Consider the following 26,796-nt stretch of genomic DNA (forward strand, 5'->3'; position numbering starts at 1 on the left):
GGGCACGAACCCGTGTCCCCTGCATCGGCAGGCGGACTCTCAACCACTGCGCCACCAGGGAAGCCCTGGATTCGGACTTTTGAGGTCCCCCCACAGTCACATCCTCTTCCTTTTCTTAACCCACTGGACAGAGCTGATTCACGCAAAGTGGTGAGTCCCGATCTGATGCTGGCCGGCAGGGATCTCCTCCCCCCGGCCGCCAGCTCACGCAGCCAATCAGCCTGGACCTCGCTCCGTGACGCAACTGGTAGCCGTGGGAAGGAGGGGGGAATTAAAGAGGCCTCCGACCGCGCGCGCGCGCACGTACTGGACGCCCTACGGGGTTCTGCCTGGAGAGTGAAGCCCGGAAAGGTGGGCTTCTGAAAGGGAGAGAAGACGGCTGAAGAGGAGGGAGTGGGCAGAACTGCGAGAGAAAAGAAAGGAGCCAACAGGGAAGAAGGAGGGAAAGAGTAAAATGGTGAAAGAACGCAACAAGTGTCGATACTGGGGCGTCTGAGAAATGGAAAAGGAGATGCGGGAGGAAAAGAGGAAAGATGGGAAAACATAAGGAAGGGAGCAAGGTGGAAAAAGGAAGAGAGAGAAAATGGAAAAAACAAACAAACCCAACAACATTTACTGAAACTGCTGGGCACGGGATTTGGTGCTAAATACTAAGGGGGATGCAGAGATGCGCTGGCCCTGCCCTGCTCTCCAGGGGCTTAGAATGAACGTGGGGTGGGGTTTTCACCAGGTCTTTCTAGAAAGCAAACCTCAGGCAGCAGGAAAGATCAGAGGAAGGAGAGCAAGGATTTCGGGGGAGGGAAGGATGGAGAAGAATGGCCTCTGTCCTTGCCCCGTCCCTTCAGTGGATTCTCATACAAGAAAACCCCAGGTGATCCTTTTAAATGTAAGTCAGATAAGGCCACTCCTCTGCTCCAAATCCTGCAAAGGCTCCCCATCCACATAGAATAAAAGCCACAATCCGTCCTGACAATGGTCTGCCCCTCCTAGGACCCGTCTGAGCTCGTTCTCTCCGTCTGAGCTCGTTCTCTCCGTCCACTTCAACACCCACCCCCCAACCCACTGCTACCTCAGGGTCTTTGCATGGCTGGCCCCTCTGCTTAGAGTGTTCTTCCCCTAATTTCGTGCCTCACTCCCTCACCTCCTAAAAGTCTGTGCTCAGATGTGACCTGTCTGAGATCTACTCTGACCACCCTATTTAAAACTTACAACCCACCCTACCCTGCTCTCCCGATCCCCTTACTTTGTTCAACTTTTTTTTTTTTTTTCTGATAGCACTGGTCATCTTAACGCTATATAATTTACTTCTTTAATGTTTCAGGAACTGTCTCCTCCTTGCCCCCCCACCGTCCTCTGTCTGTTTTGTAAGCTGATGCATCTCAAGGGTCTGGAACTTGGCATACTGTAGGTGCTCAAAAGATGTTTGTTGGATGAATGAAGAAGGAAGGGTGCCAGCGAAAAGAGGTGAGGAGCCGGCTCTGTTGGGTCCACCGGGTAGGGCTTTTGGGGTGGCAGTGGGGGAAGCTGGCTGGGTGCTTAGAATCTGTTTTCTGTCCTGTAACTTAAGCTGATGGAGGCCTGAGGCTGCTTACGTTCGCCCCAGGCCATCCCGAGAGAGTTATTGTAGGGTAGTCAGGCAAACGTCGTAAACTCCCGCAAAGGTCACTGGAATCTCAGAAAGTCAAAGGACGGAAGAAGCATGGCCATTACTCTCTACCAGGGCTAGAGAAGTCATCCTCAGGCCCCACGTTCAGCACCCCTGTTGACCCCTTCTTCTGGACCCACTTGGCCCCAGAGGCCGTCGGGATCCAGCTCCAGCCACAGAGATCATTTGGAGTGTCAAAACTACGTTTGCGTCATGCAGACTGAGGGAAAAGGAAAGAGGAAGGATTTAGCTTTTTCTAAGGGGAGGCAGCTCAGACGAGTATGCCTCAAACACAACACTGTTAATCAACTATACTCCAATATAAGATAAAAACTTTAAAAAAGAAAAGTATGCCTCAGTCTGGAGTCAGAATTCTGAGTCCCAGTCTGGGTCCTAATGCGAGCCACGGCCGGCTTGCAAGCCAGACGTGGTCCTGCTCCCCAGCGGCTGTGTTCCTGGCACAGATTACTTAGGCTGCCCAAACCTCAGTTTCCCCATCGATAAACTGGGAACAACAGCACTTGCCTGTTGTAAGTTACATCACGTGTGGGAGCATCTAGCACAGTTCCTGTGCTCAGTAAGTGTTGGCTCCTTGCATGCAGCTTCTGGAATGTTCCTTCCCTTGAATTCGTTCCCCTCAAATCTCTAACATCAGCCTAGAGTGCTAATTCTGGATGGATCTGGGGTAACAGCCAGGTTGACCAAATGTCCAGGTTTGCCAGAGACTAAGGGGTTTCCTGAGATGCAGCACTTTCGTGCTAAAAGACGGACCGCCCAGGGCAAACCAGAACGGCTGGTCACTCTAGGACAGGTGTCACCACAATTCTGTGTTCCAGGAGAACCTCTCTTTAGATGTGGCTGCTTCAGGGGTCGAAGGTGTGGGGTGTGGAGGTACAGGGAAGCAAGTCGCCCCAACTCTGGAAGAAACCAGGGTCACGGTCCCTGAGCTACTCCTGCCACCTGGGCAGATGTACAGGCGTGGGGAGAAAGAGGAGGAGGGACGGGGGCTCACCCCGATTGCAGGAGCCCCGACGGATAGAGATGGCATCCAGAGCGATGTCCAGATAAGCCGTGCTGCCCTGACTCCTTCAAATGTCAGCTGCGGGAGGGAGGAGGGGATCACCCACGCTGTGGGCCCCTTTGCCTCGGGCTCCCACTTTCCTGCCTGAATTCAGGTGGCCCAGCCCCCGTGCCCCCTCCTTGTCCCAGCCCAGCCCCTCCTGGACTCCCCACAGCCAGATTCCCACTGGGACCCCAGGCTGTGCCTCCGGCCTCGCCCGACTGGGCAGGACGCGCCCTATGGGCACGGTGACGGCGGTGGGTACCCAGGAGGGGCTCTGGGTGTTCCTGCGTTTCCAGAGCATGTTGGGGCGCTTGCCCTTGGGGCCCGTGGTCAGCAGCAGCTTGAGCTGGGCGCCCCACGACAGCCCGAACAGGTAGTAGGCGAAGCGCACGCAGAGGGGGCCTTGCTCCCGTACGGGGGCGCTGCGCAGGCGGGCCAGCCCGCCCGGGCGGAAGGTGTTGGAGTCCGTGTGCAGGTAGTAGCCCTCTGGGGGAGGCAGAGCCAGGGGTGGTGAGGCCCTGCCCCCCCGCCCTTCCCAGAGCCCAGGTGTCCCTTCCGGCCGCCTCGCTGCACCCAGATCCGCCAGCGTCCACCTCCCAGATGCCTCCCTAAACCTTCGGCTTCCTCACCTCCATTGGGGTACCCGCCGGGGGGCGCGGTGCTGCTGGTGGGGGAGGGCTCACTGGCCCGAGTCCAGGCCCCGTCATCTTTGGACACTTGGCTCCAATCACAGAGGGGTCTGGAGTCATCCTCAAAATCCCACTGGGTGAGAACTGGGAAGAAAGGGCCACTGTGAGGCCAGGAGAGGGCAGAGGGGAGGGGGTCGGCTGCAGAGCCAGTGGGGCTGGGGGTGTAGGAGGTGGGGGGAGGGAAGCAGAGCAGGGTTGCAAGGTGGCCACTAAGATTTAGGGTCCAGAGCGGAGATTTGGGAAAGAGAAGCTGAGAAATAAGTCGTCTCTTAGGAGAAATTCAGGGCTGGGGTCGGTGAGGGGGCAGAATGGCTAGGTCAGGGGTTGCAAACGGAGGTCCCGGTCAGGCAGGCTTGTCGGGCAGCATACATTGTGTCGTCGTTCGTTTGAATGTGGGTCTTTCAGGCGGGGGGGCTCGTACTCTACTCCTCCCCGGTTCCCTCCACCCTCCATCCTCGCTGAGGGCTGCCCTTCTCACATTTATTACATATTTATGTCATCACCCTGCTTGAGGGCACCTGGGGTGGCCACCCCTGGGAGGGAGTGAGCAGCCCCGGGTTCCAACTCACAGTTTTCCCTCGAGCTGCGAGCGACGGGGCTTCCAATCCAGAGGCTTCTCTTTCCTTGGCATTGATTTGGAGACAGAGAGAAAAGAAAAAAAAAATGTGATCCTTGTCATTGCCAAGAACTGTTAAGCCTCCAGGGTTGTGAGCTTTCTGGAGGATTGTTCCTTTCTTGTTATCCATATTGTATCAACGTGTATGCAGTGACATATGTTTACCTGAAGGTTTTCAAAAAGGTCACTCACAGCCTTCTCACCTTAAGTTGGCATCTGTCTCCTAGAAAGCATCTCCCCTCCAAGCTCCTCACATCCCCACTGGCCCCCTCCCCCCCTCTATGCCCTGGATGTCACACGGGGTTCTCTCGCATGAGAAAGAACCAGCTTCTTTGTACGGGAATTCTCACGCAGCGCCTAAGCATCTGAACCTGAGCCGTCTCCTTCCTTCGGGTCGAGGTCTTCCTGTGCTATAGCCCAAGTTTTCCCCACAGAGTAGGGACCGTATGGGTCCCATGTTGCCAGGTGGGTGTCAGGGATGGTATCGCCCCAACCGAACACACAGCTGAACACCACCTTACAAATTCCACGGAGAAGCCAGCTGCCCTTTTCCAGGTGGCGCGGGCCGCGGAGAACAGCCCTTCGTTTGAGTGGCCCAAGTCCTGCTTGTTCAGACCCCCTCAGACAAGCTCCAGGACACCAAGCCACGCATCCTTTCTTGCTGCTTCCTACTTGCTGTCTCTCTGTCCGCTGGGTCTGCCCTGGGTTCTGTGCATTTTCTGAGGGCCCGACCTCCCTCTCTGTCCCTGCCATCCTCAGACCTGTCTCCCCGGCTCTGCGCCTCCTTCCTCTCTCCTCACACTTCAGCTCTGTCCTGCTCCTACTGAGCTGCTCGCACGCCTCAGGTCCAGGCTTGTGGGCTGCGGGGCTCCACCCACTCCTGTTCAGCATTCCTCTCACACCCATCAGGCTCCCGCCTTCCTTCCCAGGGCTGTGCCCTTCATCGCTAGCCCGCTTGCCCCTTCCAGCTTTGCCCGTCGCTCTTCCTCAGAGCCACCCCCAGCTGCCCCCTGAGCCCAGCTTACCGGGCAGGGGCAGGCACGTGGCCCTGGCCCCAGGCAGCCCCCAGCAGGGTCCAGACTGGAGGAGCCATGCGGGACCTCAGAGGCAGCTCTCAGGGGAGAGGAGGAAGGCAGAGTGAGGGGCCCGGGCCACCTTATACACCCCCGCCCCTCCTCGCTTGGCACCCTCCTGAGGATGCCATGAAAACTGGACAGAGAACACAAGAAAGCTCTGGGGCATGAAAACTATGAGGGCTGACATTTAAAAGCCGGTAGAAGAGTTATACATTGAAATCAAGAGAAATAAAAATGAGAGCAAGAGAGAAGGAAAGAAAGAAAGAAGAGAGAGACTTGGAGGGTTGGTCCAGGAAGCCTAACATTCAACCAGAAGAGTTCAAAAAAGAAAGAACAAAGGAAAAGAAATTACTTAAGAAAAACCACAGAAGAAGATTTCCCGGAACAGATGTATGAGTCTCTTGATTAAAAGGGGTCTGGTACGATGAATGCACAGAGACCCAGGAAAGGCATGTCATGAAATTTCAGAACATCAGGGCTGAAGAGACGATCCTAAACACTTTCAGACAGAAGAAAGCAGGTCACATACTAAGGATCAGGAATCAGCATGACACGGGACTTTTCAATAGCACCCATGGATTCTGTGAGGCAGTGGAACATTGTCTGCAGAATTCCAACAGAAAACCATGTCAAACCTAAAGTTCTATAGCTAGCAACAGTGTCGAAGGTGACGGAAAGATGGAGTAAAGTGAGGACTGCAAAATGCTTCTTGGCAAAGAATTGAAAAAGACAAGTCACAGAGGAAGACCTACAAGCAGCCAGTAAACGTTGGAAGAGATGTTCTGCTTCTGGGACTTCCCTGGTGGTGGAGTGGTTAAGACTCCACGCTCCCAATGCAGGGGGCCCGGGTTCGATCCCTGGTCAGGGAACTAGATCCCACATGCATGCCACAACTAAGAGTTTGCATGCCACAACTAAGGAGCAGGTGAGCCACAATTAAGGAGCCCACATGCGGCAACTAAGGAGCCAGCAAGCCACAAGTAAGACCTGACACAACCAAATAAAAATAAATAAATAAATATTAAATAAAAAGTTTAAAAAATGTTCTGCTTCTGTTATAAGAAGGGAAATGCTAATCAAAACTACAACTTTCATGATGACAACAATTAAAAAGATTGAAGCGTTGAGTGTTGGCCAGGATGCGGGTAGACACACTCAAATACGTTGATGCTAAGACTGCACGTTGGTGGAAACGTCTTAGAAGATAATTTGACAATGACCGTTTAACTTTCAAATGTGCTTAGCTTTGACCCAGCATTACCTTTGTAGGAGTCTTCCCACAGAAATACGTGCGTATCTTCACAAAGATGTACATACCTTAAAGACGTTAACTGCAGCATCATTTACAATAGGAAAAGAAATCGAGGTTACCTAAATGTTTGCCAGGAGATGTGTGTTTGGATCGTATTCAAGGAATATTATTTATACGAAGGAATATCATACAGGTATTAAAAAGAATGGCACTCCTCAAAAAATTGACAGTAGAATTACCATATTTCCCAGCAATTCCACTTCTGGGTATATGCCCAAAAGAATTGAAAGCAGGGACTTGAACGGATACTTGTACACCCATGTTTATAGTGGCGTTATCAAAATAGCCAAAAGGTGACAGCAACCCAAGGGCGCATAGACAGATGAGTGGATAAACAAAATGTGATATATACATACGATGGAATATTAGCCTTGAAAAGGAAGGAAATTCTGATACCTGATACAACCTGGATGAACCTTGAGGACATTATGCTAATGAAATAAGCCAGTCACAGAAGGACAAATACTGCATGATTCTATTTATATGAGGTATCTAGGATAGTCAGACTCATAGAGACAGAAAGTAGAATGGTGGGTGCCCCAGGGAAAGGGGGAATGGGGAGTTAGTGTTTCATGGGGACAGAGTTTCAGTGTGGGAAGATGAACAAGTTCTGGAGATGGACAGTGGTAGCAGTTGCACAATATGAATGTACTTAATGCTGCAGAACCGTACTCTTAAAAAGCAGTTAAGAAAATAAATTTCACGTTCCGTATATTTTACCACAATTTTAAAAATAACATAAAAATATTACTTAATATTCTGATACTGTTTATTAAAGTTCATTCCTGACTTAAAGGAAAAAAGGAATCATGGTAGATCATATATTCTGATAGTGGAAAGAGCATCTGGATGTATTATTAAGTGAAAGAGGTGAGTCACAGGAAAAAAAAAATTATAGTATGATCCCATTCATGTAAACTCCCCAAACAAAGGTATATGTTTATGTATGTGGTTTTTTTTTTTTTTTACTGAGCTATAGTTGATTTACAACGTTGTGTTAATTTCATATGCACGTGTTTTGAGTAGAGGTGTAGAGATGGAACTAGGACACACAGACAGCTGTTCACGGTGGTTCCCTCCGGGAGGGGGTGGCCGGGCTCTCCACGCATTCTGCATACTTTTGCGCACGACAAGGATGTTTCCAGGCCTTCCTGTGTGACAGATGTGGTTCATTATAGGGACCTTAGTGAAAGCCATGTGAGGGGCCTGGTTGGGAGGAAACCAGACTGGAGGGTTCGAGGAGGGAGCGGAAGTCGAAGAAGGAATCCCACCAGGAGGGGACAGCGTTTTGGGGCTGTTTGGCCATCTAGAGGAGACTCGGAGGGCAGGTGCCGAAGTTAGGACGAGGTAAGGTCTTTTCAAAATAAGAGAAATTTGAGCCTGTGTAAATACTCATGGGAAGGTGTGTGGGAAGAGTCCAGAAGGAAAACAGCAGGAGGGGCAAGCCGGCTCTGTGATGGGGGGTGGTGGGGGGATGCACCATGCCATGCCGGTGCACATTTAGCAGCTTCTGTTTTAATCTGTGAAGCAGGAGGTGAATGGAGAAGGTTCTGGTGGCGAGAAGGTCACAGGAGTGCCCCTCGCGGGCGAGCTCCCTGCTGGTGCTGCCCACAGCCAGCAAGTCCCTACCTCCCAGCCCTGCCAACGCTAGCCCTCTCTCCGCTGCCCACCCCTTCCCACCTTCTGCCAGGCTTGACAGTTGTATCAATATGCATTCCTGGGGCTGGGCAGATAAGTGCTTTGCCACGGAGCGGAGCGTGGAAAAGGAGTCCGTGACTCAGGTCACTGATGACAGGAAGGGAAAGGGAGCTGGTCAGGGAAGGCTTTTGACAAGAGGTGACACCTGAGGGGCTTTCTGAAGGATCAAGAGGGACTTCTCTGGCGGTCCAGCGGTTAAGACGCTGAGCTTCCCCCGCAGGGGGCGCAGGTTCGATCCCTGGTCAGGGAACTAAGATCCCCCATGCCACACGGTGTGGCCAAAAAAAAAATACCAAGAGATGGTAACTAGGCAAAGAAGTTGGGAAGGCACATTCCAGGAAGAGGGAATGTTCGAGCTTAGAGGCAGCATGACACTTGGAGCATAGCTGAGCGTGTGTGTGTGTGTGTGTGTGTGTGTGTGTGTGTGTGTGTGTGTAGGCAGGGGCCCTGTCTTGGAGGACCTTGAATGCCATAGCCTTGTGGAGCCACCAAAAGTTTTGAAGCAGTAGGGGTGACTTGATTCCACTTGCATTTTCAAAAGGCTACTCCAGCATCCCCAGGTGGATATGGATTAAGGAGGGGCTGGGCAGAGCTAGGGAGACTGGAGAGGAGGTTGTGGAAGGTGAGAGATGGGAGGGGCCGATGGACGCTGATGTCAAGGTAACGGGAGTGGGGATGCAAGTGGATCGAGAGCTTTCCCGGAGCCGGAAACAGCAATTCTTGCCGGCTCACCTAACTGAATCTCATGTTCTCCCTCTTTTTTAAAAAAATGTTATTTTATTGAAGTATAGTTGATTTACAATGTTGTGTTAATTTCTGCTGTACAGCAAAGTGATTCAGTTGTACATATATGTATCCTTTTTCATGTTCTTTTCCATTATGGTTTTTCACAGGCTATTGAATATAGTTCCCTGTGCTATACGGTAGGACCTTGTTGTTTATCCATGCGCGATATAATAGTTTGCATCTGCTACTTCCAAACTCCCACTCCATTCCTCCCCCAGGCCCCTCCCCCTTGGCAACCACAAGTCTGTTCTCTATATCTGTGAGTCTGTTTCATTTGTTTTTGTTTCATAGATAAGTTCATTTGTGTCAAATTTTAGAGTCTACATATAAATGATATCATATGGTATTTGCCTTTCTTTCTTTTTTAAAAAATATTTATTTATTTAGCTGCACCGGGTCTTTAGTTGCGGCATGCGGGATCTTTTAGTTGCGGCATGCAGGATCTAGTTCCCTGACCAGAGATTGAACCCAGGCCCCCTGCCTTGGAGTCTTAACCACTGGACCACCAGGGAAGTCCCTGTCTTTCTCTTTCTGACTTACTTCACTTGGCATGATAATCTCTAGGTCCATCCATGTTGCTGCAAATGGCATGGTTTCGTTCTTTTTTATGGCTGAGTAGTATTCCTTGTATATACGTACCACATCTTCTTTATTCATTCATCTGTCGGTGGATACTTAAGTGCTTTCCATGTCTTGGCTATTGTGAATGATGCTGCTGTGAACATAGGGGTGCATGTATCTTTTTGAATTATAGTTTTGTCCAGATATATGCCCAGGAGTGGGATTGCTGGATCATACAGCAACTCTATTTTTAGTTCTTTGAGGAACCTCCATACTCTTTTCCATAGTGGCTGCACCAGTTTACATTCCCACCAACAGTGTAGGAGGGCTCCCTTTTCTCCGCATCCTCTCCAGCATTTGCTATTTTGTAAATTTTTTTGATGATGGCCATTCATTCTGACCAGTGTGAAGTGATGCCTCATTGTAATTCTGATTTGCATTTCTCTAATAATTAGCTATGTTGAGCATATTTTCACGTGCCTGTTTCATGTGCCAATCTCATGTTCTCTTCATTGCAGAATTCTTGTCCTCATTTTCCGTGTATGGAAACTGAGCTCTAGAGAAATGATGTCACTTGCCCAGCAGAAGGGAGGGCATGGTGCTGACGGTCCGGTCCCTACGTGGTGTCCTGCCAAGTCCCATGGTTCCCTGAAGTGCATCCAAATGGGGGCGGGGCCCCATCCCAGCCAGAGCAGATCTGCCTTTATCAGTTTCATCAACAGCAAGTCTACATGAGAATGAGAGGGTGGTTTTGCCGCTTTTTGAAAACAGCATTGACACTTGCTCACGGCTCTATCTTGGCTGGTGGGCTGGCCTGGCAGCAAGCTGAGCTATCGTGAATCCGGAGTTCCTGTATCCCACGCCCAGGTGTTCCTAGAAATCTTCAGTTTCATTCCCTTTACTGTGGCAGCCCCCGTCCCTACTATCAAATCTATGCCCAGTGTGCCTGGCCTTGGCCCCTGACATGTGACAGCGTTGCCTGGGCCAGCCATTCTCATGAGCTGTCAGGGAGGGGCCGGTGCTGTCATGCCCCAGCTGTTGGAGCGGGAAGTCCCAACCCCCTTGGGAGTCCTGGGGACTCCTCCTGCCCAAGTGAGCGCCCACAGAGCCCACGCAGGGGTCAACCGCAAAAAAGAGAGATCCTCTGCCCCTTTATATCAAAGCTGGGGGTGTAAAGGATGCCCAGCCCAAACCCCGACCTCCCCTTCCTCCAGAGCAGGTTAGGAGAGCATCCAGCAGAGGGACAAAGCCAGGAAAGGGTTAACCCAGGGAAGAGCAGCAGTTGATCTCCAGCACCTCCAGGTTAGGCAATAAGTCCTCTGAGGGCTGCTCTTGCTGACCTCCCTCTGGCGCCGCAGAGCTGGACAGAGCTGGACGGTCACAGCTTCCAGCCTGCCTGGGGGTGGGGGGTTGGCGCTCAGGCAGGAAGGAAGGAATGTGGTGTGAGAAGGAACCACGGGCTCTGCATTTTGGGGAGTCCCTAAGGGGCAAGGCCCCGGAGGCTTTGTCACCTGACAGGACTGGCAGGAATAGGTGTGAGGGACCCTGGGATGTGGGAGAACCTGGGAATCACTCCAGGAAACTGCAGCCAGTCCTGGCTTCCCTGTGTGTCCTTGGACGCTTCGCTCATCTGCTCTGGGCTTCGGTTTCCTCATCTGTAAGACAGAGAGACCAGCACAGCTAAGGTTTTTTAAAAACCAGAAACTGTGTGTGGGTGGTGTAATTTTTTTAATAACTCATTTTTTAGAATTGAGGAGGGAGTTTATAGACATTTGGGCATGACACATGGGCTGGGAAACCATCCCACTATCTGTTTTTCTGTTGCCAATAATCTTTCATAATGTCACAGTTTTATGATGGAATTTTAAGAGAAATGAGCCTTGACCAGCTGGAAATAATGTAGTTAACATTCAGCCTAGATTCCAGTGTCCGAGAGGCCTCATTGAGCTAACTCAGCTCTAGCAACAATCACCTACTGTGGGAGACCAGTAGACTGAGTAGTCCCAGGAGAATCCCAGGTAGCCTGGAGGCTGGGGTCAGGCGGATGCATTGGTCAGCCTAATGCTCAGGCCCAGGGAGAGCGTTCGGGCCAGTGGTACCCAAAGCCAAGAGGCTGCAGTCACGGTGGGAGCTGGCGCTGCAGGAGGCAGATGAGGTGAGCCCCAGTGCTGGGAGATGTGGTGGGGAGGGTGATAGGCACTTTCTGCCTTTCCAGGGAGGAAGCGGGCACCAGGGGCAGGGGATGGAGCGGGAAAGAGTTGGTAGCGAGAAATGGATGGGACTCACGCCTCTCTGACTGAAGCTGTTTCCGCCCCTCTGTCCACTCCCCCTGCTTTCTGTTCCCCCCATGATCCTTGCTTCTAGTAGAAGAGGGACCCAGAGTCCGAGAGCCTGGCTCCTGGTCCTGAAGCTTCCTCTCGGTGTCTTACGACCTGGGCCAGACCCATTCGTAATCTCTCCGCATCTCGGTTTCCTCCTCTGCAAAATGGGGATCCTCTCCTGTCTCTGCCTTCCTCGTGGGGTTGGGAGAGCAAATGTGAGACTGCCCGGGAAAGCACCTTGGAAATCGCAAAGCACTCTACAAACAGAATGCATCTCCATGAAACAGTTATGTAACCCGCTGACTCAGAACCGGGCTGAGCTGGCTCCTGTCCCACCCGGAAGTCAGAAGAGCTGGCTTGGTCACTTACCTGGAGGAACTTGGTTTTAGTTTCCCTGTCTGACAAAAGAGGACGATGCCTAACTGCCCTCCTTTTTCATGGAGTGATGGTGAGAATCAGAGCAGATCGTGCAAGTGCCAGAGATTAATATGCTGTTAATCATCGTAACAGTAGTGCAGAAGAAACTTTACACCCCTGGCCCGCACTTGAAGAACCTGGGAAATCAGGCAATGCCCTCCTTGCATATCTGTGTCTCTTCGCGGGGACTGTGGGTGGCACCAGGTTCTTCCCATCCAGGCCTCTCGGCCCCCCACCTCTCAGGACCCGGTCGCATGCCAAGCTGGCTATGTCTACGCCTACATTCACGAGCACCCGTCTTTTTGCCGCCAGGGGACTGCCCGCTCTAGGGGGACGGTGGGCTGTGAGTGGCACAGACCGTCTTTCCAAGTTTCCTAGCATTTAGTGCAAAGGCTGGAACACAGTAGGCACTCCATAAATGTGGCATAAAGTATGTTTCTTTTGTTTTTTTTTATATTTCTTTTATTTACTAAATCCGAGTTTCTAAAACTGTTCCATCTGTCCTGCAAGAAGTTCCACGAAAAAGAAAAGGACTCCTGTCTAAAAGTTCATGAAATAGGAAACCCTATTCCTTCCTTAGAGATTTATCAAGCACGCTAGCACACTAAAGTCTGTGAGAAGTCCTATAGTCGAAAAAGTGATTTAATTTTCTTGTTTAACATCTTTATTGGAGTATAACTGCTTTACTAAAATATGCTTTAAAATTTTGTTCTTGGGCTTCCCCGGTGGCGCAGTGGTTGAGAGTCCGCCCACCGGTGCAGGGGACGCGGGTTCGTGCCCCGGTCCGGGAAGATCCCACGTGCCGCGGAGCGGCTGGGCCCGTGAGCCACGGCCGCTGAGCCTGCGCGTCCGGAGCCTGTGCCCCGCAACGCGAGAGGCCACAACAGTGAGAGGCCCGCGTACCGCAAATAAATAAATAAATAAATAAAATTATGTTCTTAACCTACTCGCCCATCACACCTGACCCAGGTCATATACTTCAGGTTCTGTTAACTACTTTTTTTTTTTTAATTGAAAGCAGTAAGAAGTCCGAAACGAAGTCGAGGAATAAGGTCAGGAGGAAAAAAGATCCAGGGGATGTTTAGGCAGCACATCAGGCTGAAAGGTGGACAGGACTTTGGGGTTATGAGTCCTAAATCTCAAGTTCAGGTGCCAGCTGTAACTTACTAGCTGGATTCCCTGGGCTTCAGGACAAGCCTCTTAGCTTCAGTTTTGCCAGCGAGAAAGAGAGATTCCTTCTTTCCTGATTCAGAGCGGCGGAGCAAGAACCGGATGGCATGCGTGGCTTGTAGATTACCCTAGCATTTCCCAAGAGGGCCTGAAGAGGGCACTGTAGCCAAGAAGCAGGGTTGGCCAGAGTGAAAATTCTCCTTGGGTCCCGCCCTTGGCGGACTCCTCCCACCACAAGTTCACCCCTACCCTCTCACACACATATACTTGGCAAATACCCTCCAACCCCGCAACCTGCCCATATTCTTCCTGCCGCAGATTGCAAAACATTCCCTGCCTTGTGCATATTTGCCGGGGTGCAGGCTGACTTCTCCGTTTTGTGATATAAGTGAAAGACCGATTCCCCCCCCATGTGCGATAATGGCCAGGATCGGGGGTTCCCGCACAGTTCTGTGACAGCTTCTGCTGTCTGCACAGGTCTCTCTTGGGCGTTACTTTGCAGCTGAAACATTATTTCTGGGAAGGAATTTGAAATTGATTGTCAGGGGAAAGGATAAAATTAGAAGTAGGAATTCCCTGGCGGTCCAGTGGTTAAGACTCTGTGCTTCCACTGCAGGGGACACAGGTTCAATCCCTGGTCCAGGAAACTAAGACCTCGCATGCTGCACAATGTGGCCAAAAGTTTTTTTTTTTTTTTAAATACCTAAATGGCCAGTAAACACTGGAAAAGGTGATCAATTAGAATAGTATATGAGGAAATGTAAATTAAAATCATAATACAATACCACTATCCCACCAGAATGGCTAAAATTTCAAAACAGATAATACAAAGTTTGGACAGAAGTAGGAATTCCCTGGCGGTCCAGTGGTTAAGACTCTGTGCTTCCACTGCAGGGGACACAGGTTAGATCCCTGGTTGGGGGACTAAGGTCCCGCATGTGGTGTGGCCAAAAAAAAAAAAAAAGAAAAGAAAAGAAAAAGAAAGAAAGAAGCAAGTGGGGATCCAGTGTGGAGTTTGTGTGAGTTTGTCCCGTTTCTCCCATCCCAGGGGAGCTGGGAGGGCTTATGTGACAGAAATAAGCAGAAGAGGGAAGGGGGTGAGTGAGTGCTGGGAGGGTGGGGGATTCCTGTCATCTTGGCCTTGGGCAAGGTATTTTACTTCTTCATCTGGACCATGGGAATGACTGCAGTGACATTCTCCCAGGGCTGTGTGAGGAATAAAAGGAGGTCCTATAAGTGAACTAGCTGCAGTAGCTCCGGGCAGAGTGATTGATCAACAAGATGGCTGTCTGGGAAGTTGGTTCCCACTGTACCCCAATCTGCTACTGCCCCTTTGGCAAGTTTCAGGGTAGAGCATTCATGGTAACCATCCCCAGGCAAGGAAGGTTCCACTGGATTTAGAGGGGGCTTGTGTGCTGAGACGGCAAAGGCTGATGCTGGGGTTGTGGCGTTAGAAGAAGCGGCCACAGAGAAGAGGCAGAAAACCATAAGGGTCCAGCAGGCAGCATTGGCAGCTGCCACCAGCCCCCATACGGGCCCCTCCTCCTGGCTCCTGTGTCCTTGCTGGCAGCCGAGGCTCACTAAAGACATCATCCCGGGGACCTGCCTGGCGGTCCAGTGGTTAGGACTCCGTGCTCTCACTGCCGGGGCCCAGGTTCCATCCCTGGTCGGGAAACTAAGATCCCACAAGCCGTGCGATTCAGCCAAAAAAAAAAGACTTATCCTGGGCCAGATGGCAGCTGCCTACTGAGGACTAGCCTTGAATGGAGCCACCTTATTGACCAGTGTGGGCAGAGCTTGTGGCCTCAGGCCCAGTGGGGTCAAGAGGTCAGACAGGCCATGCGAGGCAGCACGTAGGGCCCGGCCTCCTCCACCTCTGGTTTCCCGGACCTGCTGCCTGCTGCCAGGATGGGGGCAGAGCCAGGGAAGTAGGGGTCTCCCGGGAAAACAGAAAAGCCAAGAGCCAGGTTGCGGTTTCAGTTCTTGCCAGTGAGATTGAAAAATACACAAGACTTGGACCCAGTGAGAGCCAGGAGCCAGCCCCCATGCCATCTTCACGGCTCCCACCACCCTCCTTATCCAGCAGGCTCTGCTGTCACGGAGTCCCCATGAGACCCGGAGAATTCATGGCTTGCCCCCTAAATTCTCCAGTCCATCCTGTCCCCGCTTGCTAGGCGCAAAAGGAATTATTTGCCCCCCAGCTTGTCCCAGCATCACGCAGCATCGCGGTTCTGCAAGGCACTGAGATGAGTTTCAGTGTCTCCCCAGCATGGCGCTGTCCCCAAGTTTAAGTTGAACTCTCTGAATTCCTCCTGCTTTGGAGACTCAGGCTGGCCCTGTGACATCCTTAGATCTGAGTTGAGCTCTGAACAGTTCCTCTGGCCCCTGAGATATCACCGCTGGCCCTGGAGTGTCCGTGGGACAGTCTGGCGCTGAGCTGATGGCCCATCAACAGGGGTTGGGAGTGGAGGTGCAGAAGGCATGGCACAGGCAGTGGTGGTGAGCGAGGTGGTGGACGTGCCCGGGGTGGGAGCACCGGGTCACCTGTCCCCTCTCCGGCAGGCCTCCCCTGTGTACAGCGTCAGCTTTCCCCGCAGGAAATTGGAGTAGATTCGGAAAAGTTTGCACGAAGTATCAACAGTGAATGTTCGGAGGGGGGCTGCAGAGGAGGCTGCGTCTGGAAGGGGGACGGCTCCCTTCTGCCAAGGAGAGAACAGAAGGTTACCGGTGGGGACCCCGGCAGGAGATGGAATTTGGGACAGAATTGCAGCAGGGATTCCTTGGCAGGGCCCCTCTCCCATTTTACAGAAAGGGCAAACACAAGTGCCAGGGAGGGTCCTACACGTACCTGGGCTCCCAGCGCCCGAAGCAGGGAGGTGAGGCTTCGCAGGCCGCTGACAGCTTTGTCCACGTGCAGCTGCAGGGCCTCGGATGGCTGGGACGAGTTGGCCAACAGGGCCTGGCCCTGCAGGATGGCTTCTGAGAGCAGGGCCAGGCCCTGCCAGACTTCCACAGCCTGCTGCTGGACCTAAAGGGAGCGGGGGAGACTTGGAGTCAGCTGGCCCAAGCCAGCCCCGCCCTCCTCCCTCTCAGCAGCCCCAAGCAAACAGAAGTTTTGTTGAATGAATGAATGAACAAATGAATAAATGAGTGAACATATTCCATTCAGCCCTCATCTTTGCTGCTCTGTTTCTTCTCTCTCTCTATCATTCTCCTTCCTGCCCTAGGAGGTTCCCAAAATGAGACTCCCCAAGAGGAAGGAAAAAATGAACTCACCTCCATCCTCTTCCAGGCATAGAAGTTAACCTTGGTGTCTGGGACAGTGATGTTCTCACTGAAGCTGCAGCCTTCAGCACAGCCCATCTGAAATGCACAAGCCTGGAGTCAGGGGCCCCAGGGGCTCCTGCTGGCTTCGCCCCTTACCTAGCTTCCAGGTGTGCGCTGGGGACCACCACTCTTATTACTTTTACCGGGGGCTCTGGCTCCCCGCTTCCACCCCTGAACCAAGTGCCGGGGGGGACTCCAGGTTCCTGGATCTTGGGGGAGACCCTGGACCCCTGAGGGTTTTTACTGGGGGCTCTGCCTCCCCGCTTCCACCCCTGAACCAAGTGCCAGGGGGGGACTCCAGGTTCCTGGATCTTGGGGGAGACCCTGGACCCCTGAGGGTGAGTTCTGTGGAAGGTCCAGGGGAGGGGGCCTCACCGTGGCATTTTCGGCCTCCCTGGCCTCCAGGATGTACCTCTCCAGGACTCGGCTGTCACAGATGAGGCGTGGGGGGGCGCCCAGGACTGGGAGGCCCAGAGGAAGCAGCAGCGAGGACAGCAGAAGCAGCAGGGCAGGACATTCTAGGAGAGAGAGCCGGGCTGAGTGCGAGGCCGGGGCTTGCAGGAGAAGGGGTGGTTTGGACGGGCACGGTCACCCATCCCGCTGCTCTGCCCCCGCGAGTCCTTCCGACCCGAACCTTGCGAGCGCCCAGGCTCTGCCTCCTTTGCCTTCATTCAATCCCGCGGCCGCGTGCACACCCCACCCCCCAGCTACCGGCATCCACTTCTCCCGGCCAAACTTCAATCCCGGTGTGACAGAGGCTTCCCCTCTCGCAGATCCGGGTTGTTGCTCCCAGACCCAGGTATCAGCTTCCTCGTCACCCACATAGCCGCCCCTCTTCTCCCTGGACCCCCAGTCCTCCACCGCGTCTCCAGCTCAGGTTCCGACTTTCCCGGGGACTCCCCGAGCCCGGCCGGCAGGTGAAGGCTGCCCCACCCCCCTTGCCCTTCCGCGGTCCTTGGCAAGTCGCAGGTCCTTGAACCCGGCCACCCCGGGGCCAACAGCCCCAGCGGTAAATTCCTCCTCAAACAGGGGCCGGGCGGCCGGGCGGGCGGGCGGGCCCCCGGCCGGGAGTACTCACCGCGCACCCCCATCTCCGCGCGTCGTGCGGCCCCTCAGCGACCTGGGGCTCGGCGGGGGCCCGCGCCGGGGGCCCGCATCCCGGGAAGCTCGGGGGGCAGAGCCACCCCGCCGCCCGAAGGACGGGGCCGCCGTCCGGGGCGCCGAGCCGGGGTCGGGCAGGGCGCGCAGGGCCCGGGGCCAGGGTCCGGAGGACGGCGCGGCGAGGCGGCCGGCCGGGGTTGGCCCGGGGACTGCCGGCCCGGGGCACTGCGGCGGCGGCCGGGGGTCGGGGCTGTTATCAGCTGTGTGCGTGCGTGTGGGGGGTTGGGGGGGGGCTGTGTGCGTGAGGGGTCGCGGGAGGGGGGGGCCGGAGGGGTCAGAGCCGGGGGCAGGACGCCTGGGTCGGGGGCTCGCCGGGCCGGGAGCCGAGCTGCCGCGGGGGCGGGTGCGGGGCGCGCGGCTGCCCGTCGTCGGGCCCCAGGGTCCCGGGAGGGGCGGCTGGGGGCGCGCAGCGGGACGACAGGAGGCTGCGCTGCGAGAGCAGTGCCATTCTGGGGGAGGCTGGGGACCCCGACGTCCCCCCAGGGGAGGGGGCGTCCCAGGCTTGGGCGGGGACTCAGAGCTGGGACTGTCTGGGTCCTTGCGAGGCAGCTGGGGCTGGAAGCCCGGAAGGTGCTGGCGGGGCGAGTCAGTGGCCTCCTCCTCACTGACCTCCTCTGGTTGCTAGATCCCAGTCCTTGTTCTAGAAACCAGTGCTCCTGTGGAGAAATGTAATGGGGGCGCACAACGCAAGAAATATGAGGGGGTCTTCTCCCCGGCTCCTCACTTTTGAGGACCCTGAAAACCCAGAAATGGAACTTTTAGGTTAGTCTGCATGGTAAAATCCTTAAGAACTCTGAAATAGAGTGAACCCCCAGAGTGATGGCGCTTGGGATTTGCAGCTAAGCCTCTGTGGCTTCTAGGAAGCCCTGAGGCAGGGGGGAAGCTCCTGGGAGCACGAGTGCAAGGCTAGCTGGCCTATCAAGCCTTGGAAAGCGGCCCGAGTCCCTGAGCCTCAGTGCTCTCACCTGTCAAATGGGCCTCGTGAAAGCACCAGTCCCAGCTCATGCAGCTTTCATCAAAGACGGGGAAGTCCTACAAATACCAGCGGTTACTCCCTCCCCAGTCCCATGATATTAGAGATACTTTACTCATGCGTTCAGTGCCTTCTTTGTGCAAGACAATTGACTAAGAACTTTTCAGGACAAAAAGATGTTTTGAGCCCTAAGTCCTGCCTCCTGGAGTTTGTAGTTTACAATAGAGATAAGGTGCGGACACGGAACTGTGCATAAGGGCTGGAGTGTGCAGGTCCGAGCTGTGAGAGTTTGGAAGAGGGGGAGCTCACCTCTAGCTGGGAGATCAAGGAAGATTTGATGCGGGAGGTGACAACAAGCTCAGCCTTGAAGGGTGGGTCAGATTTCAATGGGAAAAGATGTGAGGTGGGTGCAGAGGCCGATCCAGCCAAGTGTTTGGTGGGTCAGGTGTGTTGGAGTGAAGGGCGGCGTGGGGGAGGGAGAGGTGGAGATCAGACTCGGGTGCCGGTTAGGGAGGGGTCGGGTTGTGAGGGGCCTTGAATGCCCCTCGGAAGAATTTGGATTTTGTTTGGAAAGAGTGGGAAGTATTCATTCATTCATTCATTCATTCAAGAAATATACATATAAGAGTACCTAGGGCTTCCCTGGTGGCGCAGTGGCTGAGAGTCCGCCTGCCGATGCAGGGGACGCGGGTTTGTGCCCCGGTCCGGGAGGGTCCCACATGCCGCGGAGCGGCTGGGCCCGTGAGCCGTGGCCGCTGAGCCTGCGCGTCCGGAGCCCTGCGCTCCGCAACGGGAGAGGCCACAGCGGTGAGAGGCCCGCGTACCGCAAAAAAAAAAAAAAAAAAAAAAAAGAGTACCTAATCTTGGCCAGGGACCTGGGGATAGAGCAGTGAATGAAACAGACAAGAATGTCTGCCCTGGTGGAGCTGACATTCTAGTGAAGAGATGGATGATAAACACAGAAAATGAATAAAAGATAGAGGAGCTCCAATGGATAAAAGAACTAAAAAGGCCCAGGAGTGTCGGAGGAGGTGGCAATTTTCCATGAAGCAGGCAGGGATGCCTGCTGAGAAGGTGACAGAGGTGAGGGAGGGAGTTAAGGGGTGGGGGGAAGAGCCTGACCAAAGAGGGGTTCAGGAAGATGAACGCGAGGGGTGAGGAGGCAGCGGCTTGCGGGAGCTAATGAGGGACCGACTTGCTCCCCTGCCCTCCGCTCACTGCGAGCCTGCTCTCGGGGTCCTCCCCGAACCTGGTGTGCTGGCTGCTGTGGCTCGGCACACCTCACTACGTCCTCTGGTCCCCGTTTCCTCCTCAGCACCCAGGCAGCCTCCCAGCCCCACTTGGCCCTCAGAGCCCAGCTCTGGGACAAGATCCCAGCTGTGGGACAAGCACACGCACACTCACGTCCACACACGTCCGCACATGTGTTCTGTCCCGAGCCACCACACCCCCCCCCAGCCTCTGCTCTCTGGGTCCCCTGACTCCTGCGTCACTGCCCTGACCTGACCATGGAGAGGGGGCCAGGGACAGACGGGGTGGGGCGGGGAGTAGACGCGGCCGGAGGAGAGGGAGGAGCCGTTCGGGCTGTGGGACCTGCTTCTCCCCTCACACCAGCTGGTCAGAGGAGGCCCCCAGGCCCCTGCCTTCGAGAAAGGGAGATGGGCCCTGAGTACCAGCCCCTAGCTGCTGGGGCCTGCTGGACAGGGGTGACGCTGGCTCATCCGCTGGGGCTTTGGGAGAGAGAGCTGCGATTGCAGCCTGCGAGAGAGGGCAGAGGAGAGGATCTCAGCTCACCCTGCACCCAGTCCCTAAGCTGTAGTAATCCTACCAAGAGGGCCGAGGCTGCTTTGGGAGCCAACTTCAAGCCAGATGCTTGTGGATACTGCCCGGCAGGGTCCATCCATCCAGCCTTGACAGCAGGGGTCCCTGAGGAGCAGGAAGCTACCCAGGGCTCTCCCTCCGATGCCCACCACCCCCCTGCCAGTGCCCCCTCCATCTGCCTGTTTGTATTTCTCTGGCACGGGGCTGGACCAGTGCCAGGACCACCGCGGAGGGTCTCCGCACCATCCCCTCCAGTTATCCCCAACCCTGACACTAGAGTAACTTTCCCACCGAATAGCTCGTTCGTGGTTCGTGGCATTCCCCAGAGCAGGAGCCTGCGGTGGCTCCCGGCTGCCTCTGAACTAAGACCCTCTGTGCTCGGCCATCCACCTACCTTTCCAGCCTGTTCTCCCACTTTGCTCACTCCCACTCTCCTGCATCACATGAGCTCAGTTAGATGGTTTGCTGCTTCCTGCCCTTCGCTCACTCCATGCCTTCCACCTGGATCCCCCTCCCACTCCCACTATGGCTCTCAAAGCCCAAACCCAAGCATTACCTCCTCTATGAAGCCTTCCCTGATACCCCAGCAGGAAGCTGTCTCCCTGCTCTGGGCTGCCATCCTTTATGTACACGTCTTAGGCCTCTCCTGGCCGGGCCACCACATACAGCTGTCAAGGTTGAGCACTGCACAACTCCAGGGGGCGCCATTCATATCGACCCTGATGAGAATGGTACTCTCTGGAGTCACGCAGCACAGGTGCTCTGTGAACCGGAGGAGGCAGCAAAGGACAGTGTAGGCAGATCTTGGTGCCACTGGGCACCCAGCATGTTGCCTGTTTATGGCCATCCCTCAAGTGTGGTTTGCATTGTGTGGCCCCTCCACTCCAGACACCTCAGCCAGAGAATGGGAGACCTAGAGGGAGGAAGTGAGCTACTCATCCTCTGAATGCTTGCTGGAGCCATGCCTGGACAACCTAGCTCTGGGTTCGTGGGGGCCTGAGAGGCCTCCATCTACTTCCTGAGCAGGCAGCCCCCCAAGGCGGGGTCTGAACCAGAGGACGGCGGGGGTGGAGGCAGGCTCTGTCCCATGGAGTCTTCCTGGAAGCCAATGCAGACTGAAAATCCAAGAAGCAAGTTTACAGCCCCCTGAGCTGTCGCAGACCCCCAGGCAGCACGAAGTCCCAGCTGCCTGGAGTCGTGTTGGGGACGAGGGGGGCCTCTGGACTTCTCCTCCCTCCTCCTTTCCAAGCAGTGGCTTCTCAGCTGGGCTCGGGAGTTCAGCCAGCAGCCCAAAAGACCTTCTGTGCTGGGAAGTGAGGTGGCCAGGACCTTGGAGGGTGCGGTGGGGGAGGGCTTCCTGGCGCTTGGGGACTTGGAGAAGGGATTCCTGCCAGACAGCGAAAGGAAGTCCTGTGCGAAGGTCACTTTGGAGAAACTGAGGGAAGCTCTGCTTACTGGGCCACAAAGTAGCCAGTAGAACCAGACATCTGGGTTTCTGTTCTCAGCGAGCAGCTCTGTGGCTTCAGCAGGCTAATGGGGCTTGTCTGGCAAACAAGGGAGCCCAGCTTGGTGGCCTGAGCTCTGCCACTAGCACCTGACATGGACAAGCGACTTTATGTCTGAGCCTGGGGATGGTAGAAAACTATAGTAATCGCTTGCCAGGGCTGTCGTGTGATTTACGTAATGCCCGGCACGGGGTAATCAATAAATGCTAGCTATTATCAGGGCGCCCTCTGCTTTACTGTGGCCGCTATTTGTCCTCACTTTGGAGGCCTGGAGACCAAATTTCCAGCATATTCGTCAGCCCTCCTCCAGCGTCCTCCACTGTTCCCTCTGGGAAGCTGGGCATGGGTTCATGACACCTTATCTCTGGTGTTGTACCTTTACCAAGCAACTCACTGGTAAAGGTCATGGGGATAGTGGGGTGTGGATGGAGGTACCGCCGGGTGTACACATCCACTGCTCTTTGGAGAAACTTGCCACTGAACAAAACTGAGTGAAATGGCATCACTGTGGGAGTTGGGGGGTGGCGGGGGGTTAAGACACAGATATCAAGACAAGTCTCACACTTAGTTTATTCAAAGCCTGGGGCCAAACAGGGGTTTCTTGTCCCATTAACATGGGTCTCCTCCCAAGGGAAGCCCGGAGAAGTCCCAAGGACCTTGGACTGAATGAGGCCTGAAGCGTTACCAGGCCAGCTTCCTTGGTTACTTGTCTCTTGCCTCTCCTCCAGTGCCTGAGTCCTTGAAGGAGGGCGCCCAAAGCACCAAGACCTCCACCTTGGGATCCAGAAACACATCCGCAGATTAGGTTTCTATGAAGTGTCAGCCCCATCTTATAGGATCTCTTGCTCACAAGTATGGCTGAATATTCCCAAGCTCCTTCCCATGGCACCCATCCTTTATCAGAAGACAGAGCTGCTAAGTTGGTCAGAGTAGCTTTCCTGTCCATGCAAAAATAAAACTAGAAAATCCTAACTTAAAACACTACTGGCAATATCAACGAGAGTAGTTTTTCTCCCACGTAAGATCTTTGCAGGGGTGGAGTCGTGAACGCAAAAGTTTCATTTTGTTAACGTGGGGCTGAAGGATTTTGCATGAACTCTTTTTTTTAAAAATTTTATTTATTTAATTTTATTTATTTTATTTTTGGCTGCGTGGGGTCTTCGTTGCTGCGCGCGGGCTTTTCTCTGGTTGTGGCGAGTGGGGGTTACTCTTTGTTGCTGCGCGCGGGCTTCTCATTGCGGTGGCTTCTCTTGTTGAGGAGTACGGGCTCCAGGCGCGTGGGCTTCAGTAGCTGTGGCGCACGGGCTCAGTAGTTGTGGCTCGCGGGCTCTAGGGCACAGGCTCACTAGTTGTGGCGCACGGGCTTAGCTGCTCCGCGGCATGTGGGATCTTCCCAGACCAGGGCTCGAACCCGTGTCCCCTGCATTGGCAGGCGGGTTCTTAACCACTGAGCCACCAGGGAAGCCCTGCATGAACTCTTTAGGCTCTTCCTACTTGGAGGAACATAGGCCAAGATCTACTCAAGGTAGTTTATAGAAGCCTTAGACATACTCTTAAACCTCCAAGTTTAGCAAATATTTTCCCAAATTGTTCACGGTTCACTGATAACCGATGAGTTACGAGAACCTATTGCTTGACAGAGGCATCCTCCGATCTGTATATAAGCAAGACCTTCTGTTCATGTCTTATTTCATCAACCAGCAAATAATTTTAGTACTTTCAGGAAAGTATATTTTTCTTGCAGCAAACAAGATTCATAGACTCTGAGCTGGAAGGGACCTAGGATGTCCCATGAAGGTGAACTTCCACCCTCTGCTTGCACACTTCCAGTGAAAGATATCTGGTGTTTCTAAGGGAGCAGAGACTTGTTACAGGGTAGCCAATAACAAGCTGTCCTCCTGTACGTGCATGCATCCATCCATCCGTCAGATATTTATTAGTTACTGGATTGTGCAATGGAATCGCTTCTTCTCCTTGAAGTTATCTCATCAGTTTGATAAGGAACTCCCCTGATCACCCCACCTAGGGAACAGACCAAAGGAACAGGCTTTGTAAAAAAAAAAAAATAACGTTTTCTTATTACAAAAACAATACAGGATCATTGACCAACTAGAAAATATGGCTAAACCAAAACACATCAATTAAAAAGCACCCATAATGTCATTAGGAAGATGGAGTCATAAGTGGTCATTTTCACAGACTTCTCTCTTGGTGGGATAACATTTGCCTCACCCCCAAATCTGCGTAGCAGGATATCCCTGCCCTAAGGAACTACATTTGACACATGCCTCTAGTCCAACTTCCCTATAGGCTCCAGGGTTTGTTCCCCCAACTCCTGACCAAGCACTGGGAACTCACCTAGAAGGATCATCCGCCCATCCAAACCAGTTCATGTGTTCTGAGGGCCTCCCTTCTTCCCTGCCACACGTGCCACAAAAGTAAAAGCCGACAGGACTAATAACCCAGCCTTGTAAACCAAACACACACAAATCACCTTCCTTGCCCTCTCCCCATCCCCATGAAGAGGCTCAAAGCATTCCTTAGCAAAATGGCTCAAGCTAACAATAGTAGCCCTTACTATTTTTTGAACGCTTACTAATGCTAGGACAACTCCAAGCACTATGTAAATGATTTGTCTTTTTAAATCTATCTGTCCTTTTTCCTATTAGTTTTTAGAGAACCAGGAGTTTATACCTCTCCAGGCAGACCTGGTGCCTAACACAGATTCCGTACAACCAGCAGATGCTCAATAGTACTACAGATGATGAGAAAAGGTCTACACTCACCTCCAAGACAAGCGTTTCAAATCTGGCCTCTGCGGATCTGTTTTTGAAGTAGGAGGTCATTTTGCACTCTTTGTGGGCTCCATAGTGGTTGAGCAAAAGGAAGGGAGGGAAACTGCACCTGGACACGCCTTCTACCCCCATCACCTCCCAAGCTGTGATGGAAGACACTTCAGAGAGCCAAAGAGGGAGGGAAGCAGAGGCCGGCACTGGCCTCCCTGCAGAAGGAATGCAGAGCTCCCTGCGCTGTCCACCACGCGTGGACTCCAACAGATGCAGGAGCTTTCCCCACGCCCCCTACCTGCCCTCACACCCCTTATTCCTTCGGTGGCAATGACTAGGGGCTGTTTCTGCAGACCTGCCACCGAGGGAAGCCCCACTGGCAAGCAGTGAGAGAACTCGGAGTAGAAACAACAAACAAATAAGCTGGGAGATGTAGCTGCCAAAACAAACCAAATGCAAAAGGGCTGCTGCCACCACCTCGGCTGGGCCCAGGCCAGGAGCAGAGAGCGGAGCACATACGTGCAGGGACACACATAGTTCCCTCCAGCTCCCTGCCGGCTCCCCACTCCGTTACTGGGGGCTCCTGGACAAGGGAGTCTTGCAGTCAAGGCTGATAGGGAGGGACTTCACTGGCGACGCAGTGGTTAAGAATCCGGCCGCCAATGCAGGGGACACGGGTTCGAGCCCTGGTCCGGGAAGATCCCACATGCCGCGGAGCAACTAAGCCCGTGCACCACAACTACTGAGCTTGCGCTCTAAAGCCGGCACCCCACAACTACTGAGCCCGCGAGCCACAACTACTGAAGCCCGCACGCCTAGAGCCCGTGCTCCACGAGAGAAGCCACCACAATGAGAAGCCGGTGCGCCGCAACTAGAGAAAGCCCGCGCACAGTGGGCCAAAAATAAATTAATTAAAAGAAAAAAAAAAGGCTGATAGGGAAATTGGGGTGGGGGGGAATAAGGGGTACCTGATAGAAACGTCTCCAGCCTTGTCTCCCTCAAATCTCCCCAGTGCTTCCTACTTTCTAGCTGCCCGAGTGACCCTCCAGTCCCAGAACACACCCTGCTTGTTCGTGAATCCCCTTTGTGCATGCTGATCCCTCTGTCTGATATGTCCTCTCCCCTCTCTTCTGTCTGGCAAGCTCCTATTCATCCTTCAAAACCCAGGTCAAAAGGTGGAACCATCTGAGACCTCACCGGGAAGTTAGCCATCTCCTTCTCCACACTTCTGTATCGTGGCTATTCTTACTTCTTACATAACACATCTTACTCATTTCACAAAAAATTGGTATATCCATCTTCCCAACTAAGTGGTGAACTCCTTGAAGGCAGGGGCCATTTCATACCCATCTTTGTATCCCCAGGGCCCAGCCCAGGCCTTGGCTCACAGTAGGCACTCAGCATGTATTTAGTTGTTAGAATGAAGCGCTAGTCCTTCTGTGAGGAGTTCACTTTCCTGAGTGGCTGGCAGTCACTTCCGCAGCATGAATCCCTCGTCGACAGGAATACTCAAGGCAGAGGGAGAGGTTTTGTTAAATGAGAAGGCTAATTTTCCGAACCCCAAACCAGACTGCCTTCAAGCAAACTAGAACCAAATTCTGTTACTAACCTTTAGATCAAAGGCTTTCAAACTCCTGTGATCTCGCCCAACAGTAAAATTGACGCCCAACAGTAAAACTGATGTCATGGGGGCTTCCCTGGTGGCGCAGTGGTTGAGAGTCCGCCTGCCGATGCAGGGGACGCGGGTTCGTGCCCCGGTCCGGGAAGATCCCACATGCCGCGCAGCGGCTGGGCCCGTGAGCCATGGCCGCTGAGCCTGCGCGTCCGGAGCCTGTGCTCCGCAACGGGAGAGGCCACAGCAGTGAGAGG

General features: G+C 53.7%; 2 protein-coding genes across 2 annotated transcripts in view; both read right to left on the reverse strand.

The window, feature by feature from the left end:
* Positions 1-5,106, reverse strand: part of LOC114484809 (zonadhesin-like) — a 15,261-nt gene extending 10,155 nt beyond the window's left edge. Inside the window, 7 exon segments of the mRNA XM_055082236.1 lie at positions 1,134-1,136; positions 1,718-1,848; positions 1,850-1,865; positions 2,658-2,728; positions 2,906-3,194; positions 3,338-3,498; positions 5,039-5,106. Coding sequence (XP_054938211.1) covers positions 1,134-1,136; positions 1,718-1,848; positions 1,850-1,865; positions 2,658-2,728; positions 2,906-3,194; positions 3,338-3,498; positions 5,039-5,106 — 739 coding nt within the window.
* A 10,764-nt stretch (positions 5,107-15,870) lies between these two features.
* On the reverse strand, positions 15,871-18,290 carry EPO (erythropoietin). Its single transcript, XM_055082235.1, has 6 exons — positions 18,155-18,290; positions 17,767-18,042; positions 17,057-17,235; positions 16,631-16,717; positions 16,203-16,382; positions 15,871-16,053 (listed from the first exon to the last, which is right to left on the reverse strand). The coding sequence occupies exons 1-6, from the start codon at positions 18,288-18,290 to the stop codon at positions 15,895-15,897; spliced, it is 1,017 nt and encodes a 338-aa protein (XP_054938210.1). The 3' UTR covers positions 15,871-15,894.
* Positions 18,291-26,796: the final 8,506 nt, after the last annotated feature.

The sequence above is a fragment of the Physeter macrocephalus genome, unplaced genomic scaffold (assembly GCF_002837175.3).
Source record: "Physeter macrocephalus isolate SW-GA unplaced genomic scaffold, ASM283717v5 random_46, whole genome shotgun sequence".
Classification (NCBI taxonomy): domain Eukaryota; kingdom Metazoa; phylum Chordata; class Mammalia; order Artiodactyla; family Physeteridae; genus Physeter; species Physeter macrocephalus.

Bases quoted from the DNA above. Each gene is read 5' to 3' on its own strand.
- EPO (XM_055082235.1), bottom strand. From the start codon at position 18,290: ATGGCACTGCTCTCGCAGCGCAGCCTCCTGTCGTCCCGCTGCGCGCCC. The intron at 17,236-17,766 runs GTGCGCGGTGAG...TTCTCCTGCAAG, and splicing joins CACGACGCGCGGAGATGGGG to CCCCGGCCTCGCACTCAGCC. The intron at 16,054-16,202 runs GTACGTGTAGGA...TCTCCTTGGCAG, and splicing joins TTCGGGCGCTGGGAGCCCAG to AAGGGAGCCGTCCCCCTTCC.